This window comes from Chironomus tepperi, unplaced genomic scaffold (assembly GCF_022539635.2).
Source record: "Chironomus tepperi strain 1889 unplaced genomic scaffold, CSIRO-AGI_Ctep_v1 contig_376, whole genome shotgun sequence".
Lineage (NCBI taxonomy): Eukaryota > Metazoa > Arthropoda > Insecta > Diptera > Chironomidae > Chironomus > Chironomus tepperi.
The window spans coordinates 3,046,632-3,070,488 of NW_027226498.1; the positions used below are offsets into that span (position 1 = coordinate 3,046,632).

Here is a 23,857-nt window from a genome sequence, read left to right on the forward strand (position 1 = left end):
TTCCCCATTGGAACTATTAAATTTTGTAATATGAGAAATGACTTTATGATTTCACATTTTATAATAAATCATGAAGAAAATTTGTAAAATATGAAAATAAAATTAATTTTACTGTAAAGATGTAGAAAGAAAAGCAATAAATTTTTTTAAAAAAGAATTTTCAAGTGGATTTCTTTGCACTGACTTTCAGCATATATGTATAGACCGTTCCTCACATATGCGGATGATCTTTTGATGGAGATGATATTTCTCTCATACACTCAACATGATTTACGACATTAAATGTGTGTTTTGTTTTTATTATTTCAGCTTAACTGTTGTGAGATGAAGAGTAATATTATGACTGTGCGTTAATATATTTCATATGAATTAAATTAGTTTTCATCTCTATATTTTGAATGTTTGGACATTGAAGTTCTATTTCTTTCATTATAGTTTACACAAAGTAGGTAAATATCAGAAAAGATGACAGTTTCTTTAAAAATAAAGTTACAAAGCAGAACGAACTTTGTAATTCAAGAACAAAAAAATTAATCCAGTGGGCAATCTGTGTCCCACATCATGAATTAATCCCTGTCAAGTTCACCCTATGTCAAGTTCCTAAGGCTAGATCATTGGATATATTATTGACCTAAGGCGAGAACAACTTGCCCTGTATTTTTTGGACTCATATCATTTTAGTAAAGTATAACGGAATTTCTGTTGAAGTCTAGCATCGAGAAGCAACAAGAAGCCATAAAAATTTTTACACAAAAATTTATGAAATTAAAATCCTCTAAAAAATTAATACCATAAATCAATTAACAATTAAAATAAAGAAATATTTTAAATGCGATTAGCACTGATTCGTTCCCTCCAATCTTGTGGCTGTTATAAATTCAGTCAATTATTTTACAGAACGTTGAATGAACAATTTTTCGAAGCGAATGAGACATAAAAACGAAAATTATGCTAACAATTGTTCAAACCAGAAACTCTTTTTCAAATAGTTTTAATGGTTTCTCATTTGATTATGAATAATTTATGCGATAATATTTTTTGATTTATTTCCATTTACCATTAAATTTTCTTCAATTCAATGAAATAATCGAGTTTTTTTTTTCAAACTGAATTGTGAGTTTTTTCAGCTTGTGAATGAAGGGTAGACATAATATAGAGCAATCAGTAAAAAATTTAAATTTTGTTTGGCTAATTGAAAAAATGCGCATTTTCATATGAATGATTTATTTAATAAACGGAGAAAGGATAGTTATTTGGGGAGTTATGTTTATTTAGTCCTCCTGAGAATATACTAACGGTTATTTTATATTTAAATTATGTGCAACTTCAATTAGTTGTTTTCCCCTTTTAAAGTTGTTGTCCCCTCCATGTAAATATTTAGTTTGTTTTTGAATACTGAAGAATAAACATCGTTGTTATCAAATTAAATCCATAAGGAGTCTTTAATTAACTTATTAATTAAATAAGTATTGTTGATTTACACTTTACACAAGTTCTAAAGACAGCGTATGTCGTCTGGATCCGATTTTTTGTCATCAAAATTAGACACAAAACTAATCAAATACAAACCTGACCACTCAATATCCCTTGAAAAAATCAAAACGGTTAGATTAAAACCATAACGAGAACAAACTGTAAAAAAAGTTTTCTTTGCAAGAAAAAAAAAGGAATGGATTAAAAATGGAAAAGTTTCAATAATACTCTGATATAATAATGCAATTTACAATTTTATCTGTCTATGTACAAAGTTTTGATTACAATACACAGCTATTGTTTGTTGTTTGTTTAAAGATTTTAGGAAAGCTCAGCTAATTGATAGTGCAGTACATGCTGAATTATTGGCAAATATTTCCATTTCATTGAATAATTTCCTCTTTTTATACAATTTCATGATTCGCTTCTGTATGCGGAAAATTGTGTTTGTATAATGCTTCTTACATGAATAGTTTTGTATCAGAACGGAATGGGAAATTGTAAAGTATGTATAAAAAAATGAATGTTGACATTTTACATTAGATTTGACATGAATACATTTAATTAAGATATCAAATGTCAAAGCATTTGTACAATTCTACAGCACATAAAAGAGCTTCTCTTATTTCAGCATTTACGTGTGGATTTAATGTGTAACATAAAATTGAAAAGTTCCTCTTTATGTCAAACAAAACTGAACATATTCTTAGCATGTGTAGGCAGTAATTTTGCACGAACGATTTTCATAGGCTTCTTTCACTTAAATTGCTATTTTGCTGGAAGGTGAGTAAATAAAACAATGAATGTGAGTTTCGTAATTACATCTACGAGAATAAAAAGTTCATCTCTCTATTTCTCTTCCTCTATCTAATTTTCAATTTGCTCCTGTAGACTTCTAATTTAACTTTTTGCTTAAATACATAATTAGAATAAGAGAGTTCAACTATTTAGTAACTTGATTAGACCCAATGTAAATACTATTTGCATACATGCGTCATTACTGAACAGCTATTTTGTAAGTATCACGATAGATAACTCGTAGTATCTAGCCTAACATTCACTAAAAGAAATCTAAAATCCTCTTTGAAACATCAGCAGATACAGTAAGTAGTTTTCACAGAAAAATATTCTTCTTACATTCAAAAGTACCTATGCTACACATAATATACTTCACATTTATTTTCAACAACATCTAATAATTTCGTGAGTTGAAAAATAAATAAAATAAATATTTATTATGAAAACGAAAATTTTCCTGCTTTGAAGTCGTACTTGACAGAAAAAAAAGCTTTTAAGAAATGTTTTAGCTCATACATGAATATTGAGGCTTCAAAAAATTTGTTTACCAGAAAAAGAGACAGCAAAAAGTAGGAAGAAAATCGATAAAAGAAAAATCACCTTCGTTTTTACTTTTTTATAATACCCGAGTGACACAAAGATTCATATGGATTTCTTTGCTACCAAATTGAGCATTTTGTGGCCTGGGATAAGTTCTAATGACTATTGGGTTGATTACTGCATTTCAAATGATTCAAAAATGTCCCAAAAAGCACAAGGCGTAGATACCCGTCCTCAACCCAGAGTCAAGTTAACATGGAACTGCATAGTAGGCCATTTCCATGCCGTGCACCTTCCGGGTTCAATAAAATGTTCTAAGAGTTTAGTAATCGATTTATAACATTGACAAATAAGCAAAAGATTACATCTTTTACCTATATAATATTGGTTTTCCTATATAATCCTCATGTAGGTGTTGTTTTCTCATGGGAAACTAAGAAGAATAACCGAAAAGGTCAGTTTTATTAAGCCTTATTATTTTACTTTAGGTATTACATATTTCCTTAAATAAATTTCTCTAGAAATGATTATATTCAGATTATTGTTGGCTTAATAAAAATAAATTTAATTTAATATACCTAGATACAAATTGAAATTTAAATGTTAAAGTCAGTCATTAGGACTTACTTCAGGTTTGAATCCAGATTATATATCAAACCCCGCTCCTTAATGAAAAAAATTCTCCAATTTTCTTGGGTTTTCGTGAAAAAACCCAAACCCTCTAAATTTTAATTCCACCCACACTTTATGTACGCTTGATCAGCACAACAAAAAACAATAAGAACAATTTTACAGAGTTTCCTTATTAATTGCCATTTTAAATTTACAGTTTCATTAAAAACACAAAACATTGAAAAATCATTTTATCTTGAAAAATAGAATTCACTTTTCAATTAAGCTAATTAATTTCAATTGTCTTACGGAGTCTGTTTTAATGTATTTACCATTTACATTACAGTTTAAGGGAATTTTCATTCTTCATTATTTCGAATAATTGTGCTGCTTTTCTTACAGAAATTTATAAGTTTTATTTGGAAACAATCTTCTTTTGTTCCTTATTCCACCTTCACCAATGCTCAATATATCGTCTCAATGTTGCAGCAATAAATTCCACATTAATGTTGAATAAATGATGTAAACTTTATCAGCTTCTTCTCTTCTACTGCTGTGATGCTACGTGACAAATAAAGTTGACAATACCTAAAAGGAATTATAAATCTGATTGTGTGTGAAAGAAGGAATGCAAGATGCTTGAGGGGAAGTTCAAATAAAAATATTTTTGGTTTGTGATTCACAATTTTATTTCTTCTAGGTATCAACTCATCCTCAGTTCCGGAATAGAAAAAAATGTAAAAATTTTCATATGAATAATAATCAAAGCATATTTATATGCAAAATAAGGACATTGTAGGAGAATGTCGCGAGATCAAAAGAAAATTTCAACGTGCAAACATCATTTGTAGCGCTCTATAGAGCAGCGGTAGACAAACTGTTTGCTGCGGCACCCTAGAGTGCGGTCAAAACTTTTCGGAAATGCTGTGAACCAAAAGCTTTTTCAGGTTTCGGTCGAGACTTACTACCAAGGTGTGCGCGAAAAATAAAAGGTTGTACACCACTGCTCTATACAGATACGAGCTATTAAAAGACACTCGTTGACATGAAAGTGTGTCACAAATTTTCATTTCTCTCCCTTATGACGTGAAAATAAAGAGGAGAAAAATCAAATGAAAATTTCGCATTCAAGAGCAACGACCATAATCATCACCTTTTTTCTTATTTTTTCGTCTTACTTGCTTCGTCTTTTGCTGATTTTCATCAGCGACTTTGGTAATTCTGTATTCATGAAAAGAATTGCTCATAATTTTTTCGTCAACATTGGAAGGATGGATATGTAAATTTTCATTCCTGTGATTTTTTTCATTTGCTATTTCACATTCATTTTAAAATTTTTAAGAAATTTCTCGCTATATTTGAGAAGTCACAAGGAAAAGTATTCATGAATTTATAAACAGTTTTAAGTTGCAATCACAATTTTTTGAAGATATCTAAATATGTAGATCCTCGAGAGGATTTTATGAAATAATTTTTTTCATTATGTGAGATCACAAAATAAGGTTTTTTTTCTCTTCACTTGAATTAGTCACAGTGGCTCGGTGATGGAATTTTCTTCGATACATATTTATTGCAAAGCCGACTCGGCTACAGACAGTAATGTCACCAAAGGAGACATTATATTTACCATTAAGTTACCTTAGGCCTAAAGCTTTTCAAAACATGCATGACTTAGCTCTTTAAAAATTTATTAAAAATCTCCGGAAATTAATAGCGAAATTCACACCTAGATGCACATTCCAATGTTGTCTGTTCCCAAAAGGAAACAGTGCAGAAATATCAGATTGTATCTTGCACATTATGTGCATATTTTCAAAGTAATCTCTTCATAGTGGAATTCTCATATATTCACTAAAGTTTTTATTCATCCAAACATTATAACAACGTCGGTTTTGCTGTTCAACAGCAAAAAAAGTGAGCATAGAGAATAGAGATAGGAAGGAAGGAAATAATTTCATTGGAGGGTTGTCGGTAATGTTTATTTATGGATATAATAAACGTCAATTGTTAATATTTATTTGATTTGCATATGATAACATGAACATACATATTCATAAAATTCATAATTTTAGCTGTGAAAGTCAAGTGCATGTAGCAATACATGAGAATTTTTAAATTACCCATCCCCTATAATATTTTGTTACTATGCACACATATCCTTTTTGGAAGGTTAATTAAGTGAATCTATTGTTGCTATTAGCAACATTTTCATGCTCCATAGATAAATTGTTCCATATTATGTCATGTTATTCAGAACAATAACATACAATCTTATTTAGGTAAAAGTTTACAGGCACTTGATGTCAATAATCTATTAAAGGGATTTTCCTTCTTTCATCCGAGCTGTACACACATTTAACATACCATGTACATGTGTAAATACTTATTTCTACTCATGGCATGTTCTTTTCTATGCTTTCTTATTTTGATTTTATTATTCTCGAAACAAATTCACATCTTTATTCTTCTACTTTGTTTCTTTTATTTTTTGTTTGCTCCTAGCCTGCGGATATTATGGAACCGACATTTATATATGTGTTTTCAAGATTTTCAAGGCAAGGAAATATTTCGATGATAAACTTTTATTTGTCGTTAATCGCCAACTTACTTCCTTGGCTGTGGGACATGTGGGCCCATTGCCGCGCAGATAGAACATATAGAGCCGGCTCTATCCTTCGTGAAAGTCTGGCAGTTCAGAATGTTTGGGACTTTAACATCCTTTTCTACTCATCTTATTGAGGAATTATTTGGCCTTCCTTAAAATCTCTTACCTCATACACAAAGTTTGATACCGTTACATGCCGGGGCATCCTGTGGGCGTCTATATGCAAGACCAGCTCGTCTCTTTTCTTGGGAGCGCTGATACCGTCATTGGGTCGTAATTGATACTCATCGCCCTTCTATTCCTTCTTTTAGGCAACCAAGGGCTTCTTGATCAGCTTGTGTTTAGTTCCAAATTTCTGAGACACATAGTCGATGATGTTATTCTGTTGAAAATTAAATTTTGCAAATTCCTCATTGATATTTAATTAAATTTTTACATTTTTTTAATCACCATTATCAAAATGAATCTATACCTTGCACGGACATACAAACAAATAAAGCGGAAAACGAAGAGAGAGAAACGAAGAAACTTTTCCTGGTTGTAAATTGTTTTGCTCATTTCTTTTCCTTTTTCCTTTCTTTTTTCCGACAATGTTCATCGTAATCTTCTCCTATCAACACATCGTAGTAAAATACAGCACAAAGTATTGCGCTTATTGGAAAATATATGTATCTATAGATGTATACAATGTGTTACAAAACGATATTTAATTACAACAAATTTTCTCTTCGTTATTTTATTGCTTTCATTTTTTTGTACTTATTTTTGCAAAACATATGCGAAGATGAATAGCTTACTATTTGTCTAATGAGGTATTTTATTATTTATTTTGTTTATTCCTGTATATTCTAATTATTTATGAATTTTTGACATTAACTTATACTAAAACCTTCTATCTCGACTTATATATACCCCCATACTTCTATCTACCCAAAAGTGCGAATTGAATATTGGATGATAACTGAAATACTGACTCGGCACAAAGCTCGGATGCCAGCGGTGTATTTAATGGATATCACGGCAAGGTATACACGTGACATTTGGTCCGTAGCTCATCAAATCAAACTTCGGCTTCCCCAATCCCCCATATTGGATGATTGTTGAAGTGTAATTGAATCCATTATCAATCCTGTATCAAATAAGACTTCTTATTATCATCCATTAAGAGGAGATAATTCCATTTTATACACACTGAATGAATACAATAGCATATGCTATAAGCTAGATCACTATTGACTGTAACATATAGTAAAAAGACAGATTGTATAATATTCATGCGTGTTGACGAGCATTAAGGCCACAAATCTTGAACCTTATTATTCAATTTAACACAGCATTAAGCTGTAAAATTGACTAATGAATTTCATCAATCTAATATGAATCACATCACAAGTGTGATTTGCCCGAGAATATCATAAAAAAGTTTATCTATACAGATCAGTGGTGTGCATCCTGTGGTTACCAACAAGGTGTGTCGTGGCACAAAAATGGCTGCCTACCACTGATTCAGATATTCATTTTTTACCATACATAAGTTAGCTTCAATCTATATTTCAACATAGATTAAAATTTCAACTCTAGTAACTTCTACAAATCATGTGTAACTCGGACCTTGAATAGAAATGTTTAAGCTTAATCTTCATTTCATTTCTCATTGTTGGGATGATTCCATCCTAAAGCGACTCTCGGAAAATAATTTATACGGCACACATGGATGGAAGAGAATGAAATAGACAAAAAAAAAAATAAAAATGGGAAATGAAAGACAGAACCGAAAATAATGTATAAAAACGAGACGAGAAGTGTGCTTCAGACACACTGACTGATAATGTGGCAATTCATTTAATTAATTCAAATTAGACAGAGTGTCTTAAATGAGCACACAGAGCATCTGGAAATGAATTTGGAATGAACATACAATACGAGAGAGAAGAGACGTAGATAAGAAGAAGAGGATGACAGTAAGTAAAAATGCAAATTTATTAAGACATTAGGTCCACGCCTGCTGCTTTCAAATTAATTAATTAAATTAATTTTTCATTTTCTATTAGAGACTTTATATTTCCATGATTATGACGATTTTAAGTATATTGGGTGTTGATGTCTTTTTTATTATTATTTAAATTAGTGACATATTCGTAAAAGATTATACTTTTTATGACAATTTTTAAAGTCATCGCCTAAACAATGGCTTTTTAAGTCGATTACCACACGAAAAATTGCCTTGAAATTATAAATCGAAGCAAAAAATATGTTGCATTATAATAACAATAACTTTTTGTGGACTTTTTCCGACAACTATTTTTGCTTGTACTACTTTTGCTGCCACTGATGATGGAAAACTTAAGACAAACTTTTCATTTTTTTAATGTTTAATGTTGCACAAAAAAAGCAATTTATTCATGCTACCAACAAGCCAGACGAAAATTAAAAAACTTTTCTATGAAACATCATATTTTTTCTTCAGATTTTACTGCATTTTCTGTGATGGAACTACGTTTATGTCACAATTTTTTGATTATTTGAGATTCTTTTTTGTTTAGAATATTAATTCTGTTAAATGAACGTTTTTTAAATGCTAGATATTTTAAAAATGAACTTAAAGAATTTTATTGTTCTATTTTCTTATCGTAAGCTCGTAAGCTCAACGTCAAGTTTGTTTGAGTGCAAAATAGGTTTGAGAGGAGTAATAAGTTAATAGGTAGTGATGGAGGTTCAATTGATTTTTTGCATTAAGTAATAAGTAAACGGCCAATAATCATTGTGATAAGCAATTCGAAGTGGTCAATGATTATGTCTAACTAAGGAAGTTGGTTATCAGCAACAATTTTAGAACCTCCAAAGAATTATTTGAAGAGCTCGAACACGACTACATATAAATTTTGAGTTGACTTCAAGCTCTGATTTTTTAGAACGAAACTGTTGAAAAACAGACAAAAATGTGTTCGAGAATTTAAATTTATCATAAATTTTTGAAAGACAAAAGCAAGTGGAATACTTATAAGGATCACTGCAATGATGTACAGAATTTTAAATACCATCGAGAATTGTGACAGAAAGTGTTTGTCTTTTACTTTCTAATAGTACTCTTATTCTTATGAAAATTAGTTTTTATTGCTCTTCCTTTATGCTCTTTAAATTGTATCGTATTCAGCATAATATTATGCTGCATTCAATCCACTCCACAAATTCCAAGTATTTTAAAATATTTACCATACACTTCATTGTGTTTCATTAAAAACAAAATAATTTGAGTGCTGTATTTTTAGTTCTGTATATTCAACGAAGGAAATGATACGCTTTGTGTTTTGTCACTAAACTACTTATTGTATTTTAAATATTTATATTTTGTAATAAGTTTTGTAATATTTCAATACTTTACTTTCTTTCTACCTTTAAAACGTAGTTGGAGCTTAAATGATTGCATAGAACACATTTAACATCTAAAACTTATTTAAATATTAAAAATTTACGATTTAAGATATTATTTCATCAACTCTAAAGTTCATTAAGCTGTCTTTCAATTTTCATTTTTGTTGCTATTTCTTTTGCTTCATTCCTTTTTACTTTACCAAGACTTGTCAATGGTAAACTTTTAACGAAGAAAATCCCACCTGTGAGTTGTTGATAATGAGGAAGTTGTCTTAAAACTGATCGAACAGAATTTTCATTTACATTGCTATTTGGATCTTTAACAATTAAAGCAGTTGCGACTTCAAATTCCATCAAATCAGGAGTTCCAACTACAACAACACGAATGATGCCATCAATATTTTCAATCATATTCTCTATATCAAATGGATAAATCTCATTGTGAATATTCTTAATTGCTTGACTCCTTTGACCGACAATACTCAATTCACAATTTTCATCAATAAATCCCATATCTCCTGTATGGAACCATCCATCATCATCAATCCGCGCTCTTGGTTCATTGTTGAAATATCCTAAAAATCTGACTGGATGCCGCACTAAAATTTCACCAATTTCATTGACAAAACCTGTTGATCCATCATCTAATTGTATCTTTATTTCTGTATTTACACATGGAACTCCAATTGTCATTGTAATTGGTAAAGATACAGCTTTTGAAGAGATTCCTCCAACTTCTGATAAACCATATCCAATTATTAGCTTTCCTTTTGTTAATTTACTTAAAAATATTTGTCTATAATACTCAGGAACTGCAACTCCTCCAGTAACAATCATGTCGAAGTTACTAAAGTCAGCAGCTCGAAATCGTGGAGAATCTGCGATGAGTTTTAAAAGTGGCGTAAACAAGCTGCACTCATTGATATTGTACTTCTCAATAAAATCAAAAAATAAATCTGGAGAAAATGGTTTGGCAGTGATTAAGCGTTTTTGAGCATTTAAGGTTCTATAAGTGACATTGCTGAGTCCATTTAGCCAAAACATGCTCGAAGCACAATAACTAAATCTTTTATCAGCATGATCTTCAAACCAAGAATAGAATTGAAGTTGTTGCATGTGAGAGATGAGGGCTAATTTTGATCTTCCTGTACTACCAGATGTACAGACTATATATGCAGGTATATCTGTTGTTACATTTTGATAAATAATGCTAAAAATTAATTTTTTATAGATTTAAGACATATAGAAGGAAATAAAATAACTTACTCGTCTAAGACAAGGTGGTGATCAACTAATAAGTCTGATATATGAGGAATTCCTCCAACTTTTTCTGTTAATGTTATAACAAGTGCATTATTCCTTAACGACTGAAGTACTTCAAACACTTTTCCAACATTATCATGATCACAAAATATAATTTTCGGCACTGTTTTTTCATAAATACTAATAATTTCGGAAACATCAAAAAATTTATCAACAGGATTTAATGGAAGTTTGAGAAGCAAACATCCAAGAATCACTGGTGCAATGAAAGTAGAATTAGATGCACATAAGCCGGCAACATCACCACTTCTGAGACCAAATCTATATAAATTCTTAGCTATATTGATCATCATATTCGCTATTTGACCTCCTGTAAGTTCAATTCCATCATCATCATTCACTTGCAGTACTTTTAGAGGATTCTTGTGTATCTCATATAGAATAACTTGTCCAATTGACACATTTTGGTGGAAAATTTGAGGAACTCGTTTTCCACTTAAAATTCTTTTTAAAGGATCAAAACTGGCCATCCTCTATACAGTTTAAATAACAACTAAATTTTATTTTTTATAAAATTACTTTATTTGGAAACTTGAAAGTTTTAGATTTTTTCTACAATTGCAGGTGTTTTTGTATTGTCTGTGAGAACTTCCAGATACTCAAATATTGATTTCCAGATATCTATTTAATAATTCATGTAATATAATGTGATTGAGGAATTAATATGGCCGGTTCCATGGTCGAATTAATACTGAATATTGAATTTTTTTTTAAGAATTAATGTTTTCTTGAAATAAAACTGTATAAATAATTGAAACTGTACTTTCATAAAAGCTTGTATTGCGTATGATTTTAAATTGATATCAGTTGTGTTAGTACTTGTTATCAATCGTTTTGCATCTAGGTATGTGTTATTACATCTTATCTTTTATTTAGTAAACATTAATTTTCTAAACTCATTCTTTCCATTTTAAGCTGAATAGCAAGTTCCTTTGCTTCAATTCTTTTTATTTTATTTGAACCATTTACTGGTAATTCGTCCACAAAGAATATCCCTCCAGTGAGACGTTGATAGTATGGTAAATCACTTACGGCTTCATAAATCGAATCTTCATTAACATCGCTATTCTTATCCTTGACAACTAATGCCGTTGGAACATACAATTCAATTAAATCCGGAGTTCCTACTACAACAACTTGTTTTACACCGTAAACTGCTTCAATTCTATTTTCTATTTCAAATGGATAAATTTCACAGTGAATGTTTTTGATCACCAAAGTCCTCTGGCCGACAATGTTGAGTTCATAATTTTCATCAATGTATCCCATATCTCCTGATTTTTGGAAATGGAAAAATTAAGAAGGAATTAAAAACTAAAAAATTTTAGTCGGAACTGTTCGGAAGTACGGCATGAATTACTAGAACTCGACTGTAATTACAGCTAAGTATGTCCGAATTTTCGGTTGATCAAATGAATTTGTGCATACCTGTATGATACCAATGATCATCATCAACCTTATTTGACGGGTCATTATTAAAGTAACCAAGAAATTTTATAGGATGTCGTACAAGGACTTCACCAATTTCCCTAATTCCACCTGTAGTTCCATCATCAAGTTGGATTTTCACATCAGTATTTAAAAATGGAGCTCCTACTGATGAAGTTGAAGACGGAGTTATAATTTTTGTACTTACTCCGCCTGTTTCCGATAGTCCGTAGCCTACAACAAACTTTCCATTGACTAATTTTCGTCGAAAAATTTGACAAAACCGTAATGGTGTAGCAAAGCCTCCACTGGAAATCATATCAAAACAACTAAAGTCTGTCGATTCAAATCTTGGAGATTCTACTAATAGTTTTAAAAGTGGTGCATACAGACTAGCCTCATTGATTTTATATTTTTCAATTAAATTAAAAAATAAGTCTGAGGAAAATGGTTTAGCTGTAATCAAACGTTTCTGGGTATTTAATGTTCTGAACACAATATGAGCAAATCCATTAAGCCAAAATAAACTTGCTGGGCAATAACTAAATTTAATTTCAACAATATCATCAAACCACATGTAAAGCTGTAGTTGTTGTATATGAGATATCATAGCTAGTTTTGGATTACCGGTGCTACCTGAAGTACATACAATAAATGCAGCAATTAAATCACTTGGAATGTTGTAAATGAAACTGTTGAAGAAAGATGGAAAGATTTTTCACATTAATATATTATTCTCCGTCATTTGAAGCTTTGTGAGGTTGTTTAATGGATTTGAAGCAATTTTTCTTAAAAACATATTCTTATTAAACTTTTATTGGCAAGTCGTTGAGAGCTCAAGTTTGAAGCAATAATTCAGTACTTTTGAATTAATTGCTTATCACTTGGTTTACTAGCTTAAAATTATTGCTAATTGGTTTATTTAATCGCTGAGTAAAAGTGCGCTTAACTCCCAAGGAGTCGAAACAAGCTTCCGTAACGGAGTCATATTAATTTGTGTTGCTCGGGTAATATTCAGACATTGATTAACTTAATCGCATGTTGATTAAAAAAGATAATAATCACTTACCTTTCATTATCTATAAAGCAGTCACGCATGAGATCAGATATATGATTTAAATTTCGAACTCTTTCTGTCATTGTAACAATCATTGCATCACTTTCCATTATTTCCAAGACTTCCATTATTTTATCAACGTTATCATGATCACAAAAAATAATTTTTGGCTTAGTTTTTCTAAAAATACTGACAATTTCTTCAACTCCAAAAAGTTTATCAGCTGGATTGATAGGAAGTCTTAATAATAAACATCCAAAAACCAGTGGGGCAACATAGGTTGTATTAGATAGACAAAAACCCGCGATATCTCCACTTCTTAAACCGAGTCTATATAAATTTTTTGCTATATTTGTCATCATTTCTGCTATCTGTGTGCTAGTAAGTGAGATTCCATCATCGTCATTAACTTGTAAAATTTTATGTGGATGATAACTTAAAACGTGTAATGCGACTTGTCCAACTGAACTAAACTCATGATAAACTTGGGGAACTCTTCTTCCACTTAAAATACGATTTATTGGATCGTAATTTGACATTGCTGCGGCTTGAAATTTCTAATTACTTAAAAGTCTAATTACTTTCCTTAATTACTGATTAATTTTCAATAACAATATTTTAAGTTCAAACCGCGGAAAAATTACTGTACGTAAATAGAAATTTGAAAATGATGCGTGGCCGACGAAAGCACAAAACATAATAAATTCTATTATCGATAAAATTATTGTAAAGACAAACGAAAAAAAAAAAACGATTCCATCTGTTTAAACACTAATACAAGAAAAATGAGGAATGTTCTTTTGTTTATAAGTCATTTCCATATAATCAAATGAAAAATTAATGTAATTCATAAGATCATCTTTTTTCTGCCTTAAATTTGATGAATCAATTATAAATTTTAAAAATTGTTCTTTAATAAAATACTAAAATTCTTGGTTTCAAATCCAGAACGTGGCCCTCTCAAAAACGACCGTTATTTTTTTTTTCAAAATTTTTTTCATTTTTCTTTTGTAACGTAAATTTTTATTTTAAATAAAGTCAGAGTTTGAACTCTTTAAAAATGTTTGAATTTTTCGATAATCGAATGTCGAAAAGTTTGAAATTGAGATGACCTGACTCATTTCAAATCCTTTAAAAAACTCCCACAACTAAAAGTCATTTTAAAGACTTTTCAATATCTGAGCAATTTATTTTTCACATGTTTCATGATGCATGACTTGCAATAATCATAACCATTTTTCCTCATGTACAAAAAGATTGAAGGGACAAGAGAGGAAAGTCATTGTGGATGGAAAACTTATCATAAAAGTTTTTGTCTCTTCAATATTTTTTTCTATGTGATAAGAACTTGCCCGAAAGTAATTTGTAAACATTCTCCTGGGAACTTTCCTTTCTTGTCATCCAATCCATGTATGCTAGTATGTAACAACAACTCATCTCCGCTCAATTCACAATTTTTTCCCTTCTTTTTTTTACCCGCCTTAAAACAAAGAATCGAATTTATTTTCTTCATGGCTTGTCAACGACGCCTCTAAATATAATTTTTAAGAGAATGAAAATATGTAATAATAATAAAAAAACACATCAAGATTTGTTATTCCCACTTGACGATGTACATGCTGTGAAAAAAGAGGAAAAATTAAATTTTTCGTTTAGTCTGACTCACTAAACTATGAAGAAGCTTGTAATTGTAAATAAATTGAATTTACATCGCTTATTGCATCCACGAGAGAATTTTTAATACACAAAAAAATAAATTTACTTCACATATTGTCTCATCATAAGGCACAAATTAAATTAAGTTGTTGCCAGCGTTGGCATGCTGGTAGAAATAATTAAATTGCCATGGGATGTAAAGGATGTACATCCAGGAACGTATATTTACAGCATACCAGGATCCAGGAGTATAAATAACCCTTTATTTATGTTCATTACAACATCCAGCGTAAAAGTTCTTAAAAAATTCCCGAAATCAGCGAATTACAAGACTGCAGAGGATCATCTGAAGAAAGCGACCACCTGTGGAAAGATATATCCGCAAAATGTATCAATCTGTGGAAGGTGGACTAGTAAGCAGCAAAACCCTACCTTTGCCAACTCTGACTGTTGCAATAAAATATTGAGTCTTGTGATTTTTGAAGAAAACTCCACGTAGTTAGGTAAAATTTGATTTCCATATTTTGATGGACATCTTTTGTTACTGTTTCTTTGCTTAGTCAAAATAATATTAAGGACTCAGATTTCCGACAAAAAATCACAGCAAACACAATTTCTGTCTTTTCATTCATCTAAAACAGCATAGTAGAAAATATAAATCCCTTGAGATATTCATCACTTAATTTGATGACGAAAAGTCAATAAATATTTCAATGTGGCGTATAATGAGTCACGATTATGAAATGAAAAGAAAATTTGATGGAAAATAGAAAATTTTAAATTCACATTCATGTCTGTAAGGTCTGAATGATGTTATTATGGGATTTTAATTCAAATTGATGATATATGTGCGCGAGAGTCATGAGAGATGTGGAAAAATCTGCTGTCGTTGATGTTTATGTCATTTATGAATATTCATATGATATAGAGGCTGAGTGATAAGCAAAGACTAACGAAAATATCGAGGGTTAAAAATTTAATTTAAAATCAAAGAACTCATTGACATTCACTGCTTGAAAAATAAGCAAGCGAGCGATGAGATATCATCATAAATTTTATGTCGCATTAATTTCTATAAAATAGAGACAAGTGACTATGATAATAACGTTGATGATGATGATGACGATTATACGAAAATCATGAATTATTAATTTCTCAAACATAAAATTGACTTTTAACAACTCATTTAGAAAATGATTTTTATGTATTAAATTTCATTAAGTATGAATTTATTATAGAACATTTTTGTAATGATTCTTATCTTGAGATTATCATATGAAATTTTTTTAGTATAAAACAGTTAGAAAATCATTTTGTGTTCCACTAAAGTAAAGTATGTTGTCTTCGAAAAATATGTTTTCTTCTTGAAGTTGGCTGCGAATGAAAAATTTAACTCGGAAATCGAAATTCAAATTTCGAATAACCGTTGGAAATAATAAGAATTTTAATTGCTTTGTAAAATTTATTTCGGATTTATCAGATGATCACCCTAAAATTTACTTGATATTTAGTACTGCATAACACTCATAGAAGATAAACATTCTCTAAAATTGTTTATAAGGCTTTTTCTGATATTCTTTCAACCTATTCATATTGTTGCCATGTTACGAATTTTTTTGAGAATATCATTTAACATGAAAAGTAAAAATAAGTTTCAAAAAATCGAGGTAAGAAGAAGACGTACAGTTGTTAAAGGATTCAAAATTAAATTTCCTCAAATTAGATTAGCAAAATTTATAACAAATTTTCAGAATATTGTGAAATTTTAAATTTATTCGTATTGACATAACAAGGGAGGAAGTAATTCTCATATATGAACATGTTCGATGTAAAAAAGATCGCACGACGAAGAAATTCACTGAGTAAGAAATAAATTAAACTTTAATGTAATTAGTAGGAATGCAAATTGCTAAGCATTACTTTTTGTCGTTGTACGCTTCCCTCAATTCCTTCCTTTCTTGTGTCATGCTGTTATTTGTAAGTTAGAAATTCGCACAGTCACAAAAACGGGGGCCAAACATAATAATTCATTATCACAAAAATAAATTTATCTTCATTTTCTCACACAACATCACTGCATGTATACATGATGTTGTAAAAAAATAGAATTAAAGATAGAGTAAGTGTAAAACGTATAACGATAAAAATCCATTTAAGTAATTTCAAGAATATCACATTTAATTAAGCTTTTTCTTAGTATTTTCACATTTCTTCTGACTTCATGTTCAACTCTCTATACGTAATGGCATTTTAATCATTTTAAAACAATGGAAAGAATTTGAACACTTAAAAGGCAGCATTCACTTATTACGTTACAGAATAATGAATTTTTTGAAAGAACTTACACGGAAACGTTTCTTATGAGACATACAATAATAAAAGTTCATAAGTTTCATAAGACAAGCTCAATGTCTAAAACAGCACGAATGGTGATGACTGTTTTTTGTGACACATTTTAGTGAAAATTTTATAATGTTAAGTGACAATATGATATTGAAAGATGGAGATGCAAACAAGCCCAAAATGAAATATTTATATGAATAGAACATGCTGAAAAGTGTTGTTGAATATTTTTTTAGTCATCCTTTCTCTCCAAATTTAATATGCACTTAAAAGTGTTGTATGTACATAATGTTCTTTGACACATTTTGATGTTAACATATAGTGTGAAAAATGAATATATATCCATACTTGCAAACTCATATCTGCTATAACAGGACCGAGTTGATTAAATTGTCAATGTGCATTTATATGTGATTAGGGGTCCGAAAATTACCGGTAATTGTGATTTGACGGTAACGGATATTTACCGGTAATTACCGGTGATTACCGGTAATATCCGTATAGTCCGACTTCATATATCCGAATATTTAGCGTAAAAAAAATTTTTATTTATGGTCACTTTTTTGGTAATTTTGAAAAAAAGCCATTTATAAACGTTTTTAGAGGATGGCTTGTATAGAAAAATTGTAAAACATCCAAAAGTAAGAACTTTTGCATTAAAACTTTCCTGCAGTTTAAAATTTCAAAAAGAAAATATTTGAAAAATGACCGAAATATGGTCAGTTTTAGTTTCAGCTTGCGCTTGCGCTAAATAACTAGTTTTTCATAACCCAATAAATACCTGAAAAGTTAGTGTCCATCAAGTAGAACGGTGACCTAACGAGTTTAGTGAAACACTATATATGGGTTTTTTGTGCTAATTTGTGAAAACAAGAAAACAACTTTTAAAAATTTATTGGCAAAATTTAATTTAAAAAAAATTTATTTGAAAAATTTTTGCAATTTTTTCATATGGGAAGGTGTAAAAAAGTATTAAAAATCTCTATTTTTCATATTTTTAACTCTCAGAAATGCAAATCTTGATTAAAATTTATGAAACTTTTTTTGTTTCATTTAGTAATGATTGCAAATAAATCAGACAAAGTTACAAAAATTTTTGTTACTTCCTGTTGAAGTTAGAGCTAAAAATCTAAAAAAAAAACTAACTTTTTCACTATCTTGGAGAGAAAAATGGCTATATTTCTATATATAATCAAAAAATTATATTTTACTAAACTTTTTATGAACAATTAATATATGCACAATATTCAGGAGAATTTTCAATAATTTTGGTAAAGTCTTGCGTAATTTCCATGCAAAATTGTAAAAAACTTTGAATTTTTTGAGTTTAGGTTGCACGGGAAAACGGCTATATCTTACCACATAAGCTACATCCAAAAATTATTTTATGCTTATTTTGTTAGGTAACTCTTGCACAAAAAACAGGCAAAATTTAAAGAATTTTGGTGAAGATTTGTAGATTTCAGATTAAGAAGTGTGAAAATTTTTCGAGTTTTTCACTACTTTTTCGGCACTTAAATCGAAAAATTGATATAACTCTGTAGCGGAACTATTTTGAAAAAATTTTTTTTGGCTTATTTTACTGGGTATGGGTTGCACAAAATAACAGCAAAGTTTCAAATTTTTTGGTGCTGTTATGTTGGAGTTACATTTTGACTTCCAGAACGTCAAAAATTGCATCTTTAAATGCTCATATCTCGGAGCAGGAACCTTCACAAAATTTTTAAAAGTTGTTTTCTTGTTTTCACAAATTAGCACAAAAAACCCATATATAGTGTTTCACTAAACTCGTTAGGTCACCGTTCTACTTGATGGACACGAAAAGTTACCTTTTTCATCTCTCTATCATTCCTGATATTACCTTTTCAAATAAATAAAGCACTTCTTCAGGATTCATCATACAAAATTACTGATTTTTAGATGTAATTTTTGGTAATTTTTTTCAACAGTAATCAAATAAAAGTTATAATAGATCCAATGCTCACTGTGACTAAATGTGACCAAAAATATTATTTTTTGATCAAAAATTACATTTTACTTTGAAATTTATATATCTTGGAATTGGCAAGTCTAAAAATTCTTTTGGAAATATCCACATTAAAAGTTTTCAAAAATGAAAAATGTCTAAAAATAACGTTTTTACCCTAAAAATCTGTTACCGCTGGATAATCCATATAAATGAACGGTAACGGTAATGGATATTACCGGTAATTACCGGTAACGGGCGGTACGGATATCCGTCATTCGGACCCCTATATGTGATGATGCTGTATGTCGTAGATAAAATGCAGCACGATTTTTATTTATTTTCATCATTGGATTTAAGGATGAACTTGAATCAATTTTAAATATTTAAAAAGGTTCACACTTAGAGCATTAAAAATAGTTAAGGCCAACTCCCTGATTAAGAAGAATCTTTTGTGGGGTTTTCTGTTTAATCGTTATGTTGAATTTTTGATATTTTCAGTCTTTTCTGCATAATTTATATCACTAATGTAAATGTAGCTCAACGAAAATGCTTTAATTCCATTTAAATAATAAAGTATATCCAAAAATCAATGAAAAGTCATTTACATACTGAATTAACTCAGAATCATATTAAAAGCTATAAATTTTGCAAAAGGTGAATCCAATTGAAGGAAATTAGTCAGAAGTAATAAAATAGTTCAATCATATTAATGACTTATTGTGAAATTTGTGAAGATTTTCCGAAGCTTTACCTAGACCTAAGTTTGAAACCAAAAAAACGATGTTTTTCAGAATGACAATGAAGATTGATGTCACAAAAATATAGTTTTAGATTATCCATTAAATAAAAGTAACAGTGCCTTACACATTTATGTTTTCTTAAAACATACTTTATTTTTTATTGCAGTACTTTTTCCTCAATGATGATGAATAAATTTTTAATAACTAACTAATTTACAATTCTGCTTACTTTTTTGTTGTATTTCTAGTAATTAGACTAGGGGATGTAAATAAATTTCATTATTTTTTTAAAAAAATAATCGCGATTTTGTCCATGTGCAACGTTTAGACTGCATACTGTCCGATATTACAATTTTAAAATAACAATTTGATCATAGTATCGTTCATTCAATTAATGAGTTTAATGCTCAACCATTATTGTAAGCATTGCCATCACAAAAATACCAAGCACAAGAGCTCCCAATTGCTTAAGTGATTCAATTTTGTCTTCTTCTTGTAATAAATCAGGCAGCACAGTTACTAATGCGATATGAAGAAATCCACCAGCTGTAAATGGCATAATCCACGATGTTCTTGCTTCCATTGCAGATGTTACACCTGATCCACCAATAGCAACTAAAGCACCCATTAATCCAGCGCCAGCTGTCAATAATTGTGCCTTAGCTGCGTCCCAACGTGTGAAACCAGACCGAAGCAAAATAGCAAAATCACCAATCTCATGTGGAATTTCGTGGAGTAAAATTGCAAATGTTGCCAAAACACCATGTCTAAATGATACTAAGAATGATCCAGCAACAGCAAGTCCATGTGTGAAATTATCAATGGAATTTGCCAAAAGATTCAAATATCCTGCAACTTTCTTTTGCTGCACTTGATTTCCAATCTTATCTTTTTCAGCTAAAAAGCAGCCATTTGGTATATCTTCAATATCACAAGAACCATTAGATGCACAACTCACAGCCGTTTGCCCATCAGGTAATTTTCCGCCATTACGACGTAAAAGACAATTTGCTATTTCTACACATTTCGGTTGGGGATTATTCTCATCTGCATTTGCATATCCACTAAATATTTTCTCTACTATTGTAAATATTAAAACTCCACTTAGTACATACAATCCGCTTCTTATCGATGGATGTTCTTCTCCTACAAAAAGTCATAAAAGATAAGACAAAAATTATTGTTTTATATCCATACTTTGTATCTTACCATTACTCATCCGCTCTTTCATGTCATACTCCCATGCTTCTGGTAATAAATGTAAGAACACGTCGCCTAATAAACCTCCAACGGCAAAAGAAAGTAGCGTTTTTAGCAACTTTGAATCTGCGACTGTAAGTCATAATAAAAAAAGAAATTAATTGCAACAGTTTAAGCTTGCAAATAATGAGTTTAAGATAAGCTCGAATAGATGATATTTAACAATCTATGAATCATTTCTTATCAGTTTGGAATCAGATAATAATCTTTACAAAATCATATGAAAAGTTGAGAATTTGTGGCGCCAAAATACTTAAATTTATTAATAAAGTTAGCTAAGGTAAAAAAATGAGTTTAAAAATCATAAGATTTGATTTTTACAACAATGTATTTTCTAGCGTAAATCTGACAGAAATTACGATTAAGAGACTAAATAATCCACTTCACATGCGAAGAAAATGTGTATCCAAAAATCTCACGTACAAGCGATAAGGATGGTTAATTGATTGGCACGTCTAAAAAGTTTTATAACCATGACGACAGATAGGATTTAAAGTGTTACAAATTCAGTAAGGCATGTACATGGATTGATTTATGATTTGCCTCCCGTATGGCAATATAAATAATATAGCTAATTAATCTTTGGATTACCACGCGAGAAATTGTATCGAAAAAATTTCAGCTAGACGAAATCAATGAACGATAAGAATCTCTTTCATAAGTCTAGTGGTGATAATAATTAGGGCACTTGAAATTACATCATAGGACGTGCATTTACGAATAATTCATTTTATAGCATTTTTAAAATCACTCACGATTTTTCACTTCATTTTCCTTTCCCGGCTCAATATTTGGAATTATAAGTAATGGTAAAATGCCACTAAGTCCAATTAGTGCTGATCCAAATAGTGAAAAAAGCCATGGCACGTAATGGATCGTTCTAATATAATCCGGTACATAAAGATCAATTAGTGTCGTTAATGTATCCATTGATGAGTTCATTTAGCTCCTTATCTGTTTCGCAAAACTTTCTACGATTCAGAACAAATGTCGATGAATTTTATAGTAAATAGTTTGAACAATAATTTTGAAAATCAGTCAACGCTCATTTCTCCAGTCAAATGCGAAATTTTGGATTATTCCCAAATAAAAAAGATGATCTGACCTGAAAAGGAGAAAAAATTAATATTATTAATTGATTTAACAAAGAAAACTATTTCCTAAGAAATAAAAATAAGTACACACTACCGGATAACTCAATTGCTCGACACAAAATGACATGAGAAATTATTTTTACAAATGTATATTGAGAGCTGCTTTATCAGCAGTAACTAAATTGTTACACATTGATATGCGGTGATTCCTCTCTTCTTTCTCTGTTTTTTTTTCAGATTTTTTCTCACAACAAGAAGAAAACTTGTTTGTTGATTTAAGTGAATCAGCTGATTTGGTAGTACATAAATTTGTGGACATATTTATTATTGAAAATGTATTATCTTTACTATGACAAATAGAAATTTCTGATAGCTCTTATCAATATTGTAAAAATCATAAGCTCTAATTTTCTAAAGCTATGAATCTCGTTTCTTCCGAAAAGGATAATATGACAATATCGACAAAAGATCAGAATTATTCAGTAATTACAACACGACGTGAAAATTTTGCATTTAAAGTAAAAAGCAATCTGCTTACTCAGAAAATAGCAGAAACGTTCTGAACATGAAATTATTAATAAACTAATTAATTAAAGTTCTAGATGCAAATATTCTATCATTAAATGATTCATTTGGATTCTGTAATTATCGCAATTATTGTATGTTAATTAATCTTAATTGAGACACTATAATAACCCTGTCAAATGAAATGTTTATCAGTTATCATGTCCATTCCAGATCACTCAATAGCATTAAATGCTCTTATCATCAATTATTTGTGCAATTCTAGTCAATACTACGCAGTCATAATAAAGTTTGATAACTGAGGAAATGTATCAAAGGTAGATGTGTATGCATAAAACCGGCTATAAAAACTATAATGTGAAAATTATACGGTGACGATTTGCCTTAAATCGACCTTGACCATACTCAATATTTTTTCTCTCTTTTACATCTTCAAATAGTTAAATACTTGGAATTTAGAAGAAATGACAATTTATATTTTGAAATGTATGTGATAAAACTTTTCTCATTTCTTATGAAATTGACTGTTTGTGAATGATGAAATAGTAAATTGTTGATATATGACTCAGCATTAGTTATTTACAGTTCCACAACGTAAAATATTTGCAAAAACTTAGTAAACAGATCGTTCACTATTCTTTTTATTTAACTTTTTATCAGAATCAATTTTAATTGAGAAAACAAAGAATCGCAAATGAAATGAATTGACCACATTTAACGATAAATGACTTTCGATAAAGCTTCATTTCCTGATTGCGTGTTCTTGTAACTGAATAAATTATTAGCTTCAATTCATTTCACTTCAATATGTCATTAAATGCTTTTATCCTTGAAATGTAATATTCTGCTTTTAAATTTACAATAATTTCATATCACTTTTTAATAATTGTGTGCTTTTTAAAGCTAAAATAAATAAAATAAGTTAACTTACACTTCTCTGATTAATTTTGGAGACGTTAGTTAAAGAACGAATTTTGCAATGATTTCTGCGATTCAAAACAATAACAAACAACACAATGAAAATTTATTCCGAGTCTGTCACGGTTTTTAATAAAAGTTGAT

At 29.9% G+C, this 23,857-nt stretch overlaps 2 protein-coding genes across 3 annotated transcripts; both read right to left on the minus strand.

The window, feature by feature from the left end:
• Positions 1-9,494: 9,494 nt before the first annotated feature.
• Positions 9,495-13,896, minus strand: LOC139095774 (uncharacterized). Its single transcript, XM_070647242.1, has 6 exons — positions 13,221-13,896; positions 12,152-12,843; positions 11,620-11,997; positions 11,280-11,344; positions 10,667-11,196; positions 9,495-10,610 (listed from the first exon to the last, which is right to left on the minus strand). Exons 1-6 carry the CDS (start codon positions 13,745-13,747, stop codon positions 9,527-9,529), a joined length of 3,276 nt encoding a protein of 1,091 aa, XP_070503343.1. The 5' UTR covers positions 13,748-13,896; the 3' UTR covers positions 9,495-9,526.
• Positions 13,897-20,043: 6,147 nt separating this feature from the next.
• Zip99C (Zinc transporter Zip99C) lies at positions 20,044-23,833 on the minus strand. Of its 2 annotated transcripts, none has more exons than XM_070647358.1 (4): positions 23,727-23,833; positions 21,932-22,281; positions 21,126-21,248; positions 20,044-21,062 (listed from the first exon to the last, which is right to left on the minus strand). In XM_070647358.1, exons 2-4 carry the CDS (start codon positions 22,116-22,118, stop codon positions 20,317-20,319), a joined length of 1,056 nt encoding a protein of 351 aa, XP_070503459.1. In that variant the 5' UTR covers positions 22,119-22,281; positions 23,727-23,833; the 3' UTR covers positions 20,044-20,316. The 2 variants fall into 2 exon arrangements, with proteins under 2 accessions (XP_070503459.1, XP_070503460.1); XM_070647359.1 differs by lacking the exon at positions 23,727-23,833 and adding an exon at positions 22,365-22,634.
• Between the last annotated feature and the right edge of the window lie 24 nt (positions 23,834-23,857).

Excerpts from the sequence above, each read along its gene's own strand:
- Zip99C (XM_070647358.1), bottom strand. The coding sequence starts at position 22,118 with ATGAACTCATCAATGGATACATTAACGACACTAATTGATCTTTATGTA. Across the intron at positions 21,249-21,931 it reads GGAAAATGAAGTGAAAAATC|TCGCAGATTCAAAGTTGCTA; the intron begins GTGAGTGATTTT and ends TATGACTTACAG. Across the intron at positions 21,063-21,125 it reads GAAAGAGCGGATGAGTAATG|GAGAAGAACATCCATCGATA; the intron begins GTAAGATACAAA and ends GACTTTTTGTAG.
- LOC139095774 (XM_070647242.1), bottom strand. The coding sequence starts at position 13,747 with ATGTCAAATTACGATCCAATAAATCGTATTTTAAGTGGAAGAAGAGTT. Across the intron at positions 11,998-12,151 it reads TGATCATTGGTATCATACAG|GAGATATGGGATACATTGAT; the intron begins GTATGCACAAAT and ends TCCAAAAATCAG. Across the intron at positions 10,611-10,666 it reads CACCACCTTGTCTTAGACGA|CATTATTTATCAAAATGTAA; the intron begins GTAAGTTATTTT and ends ATTAATTTTTAG.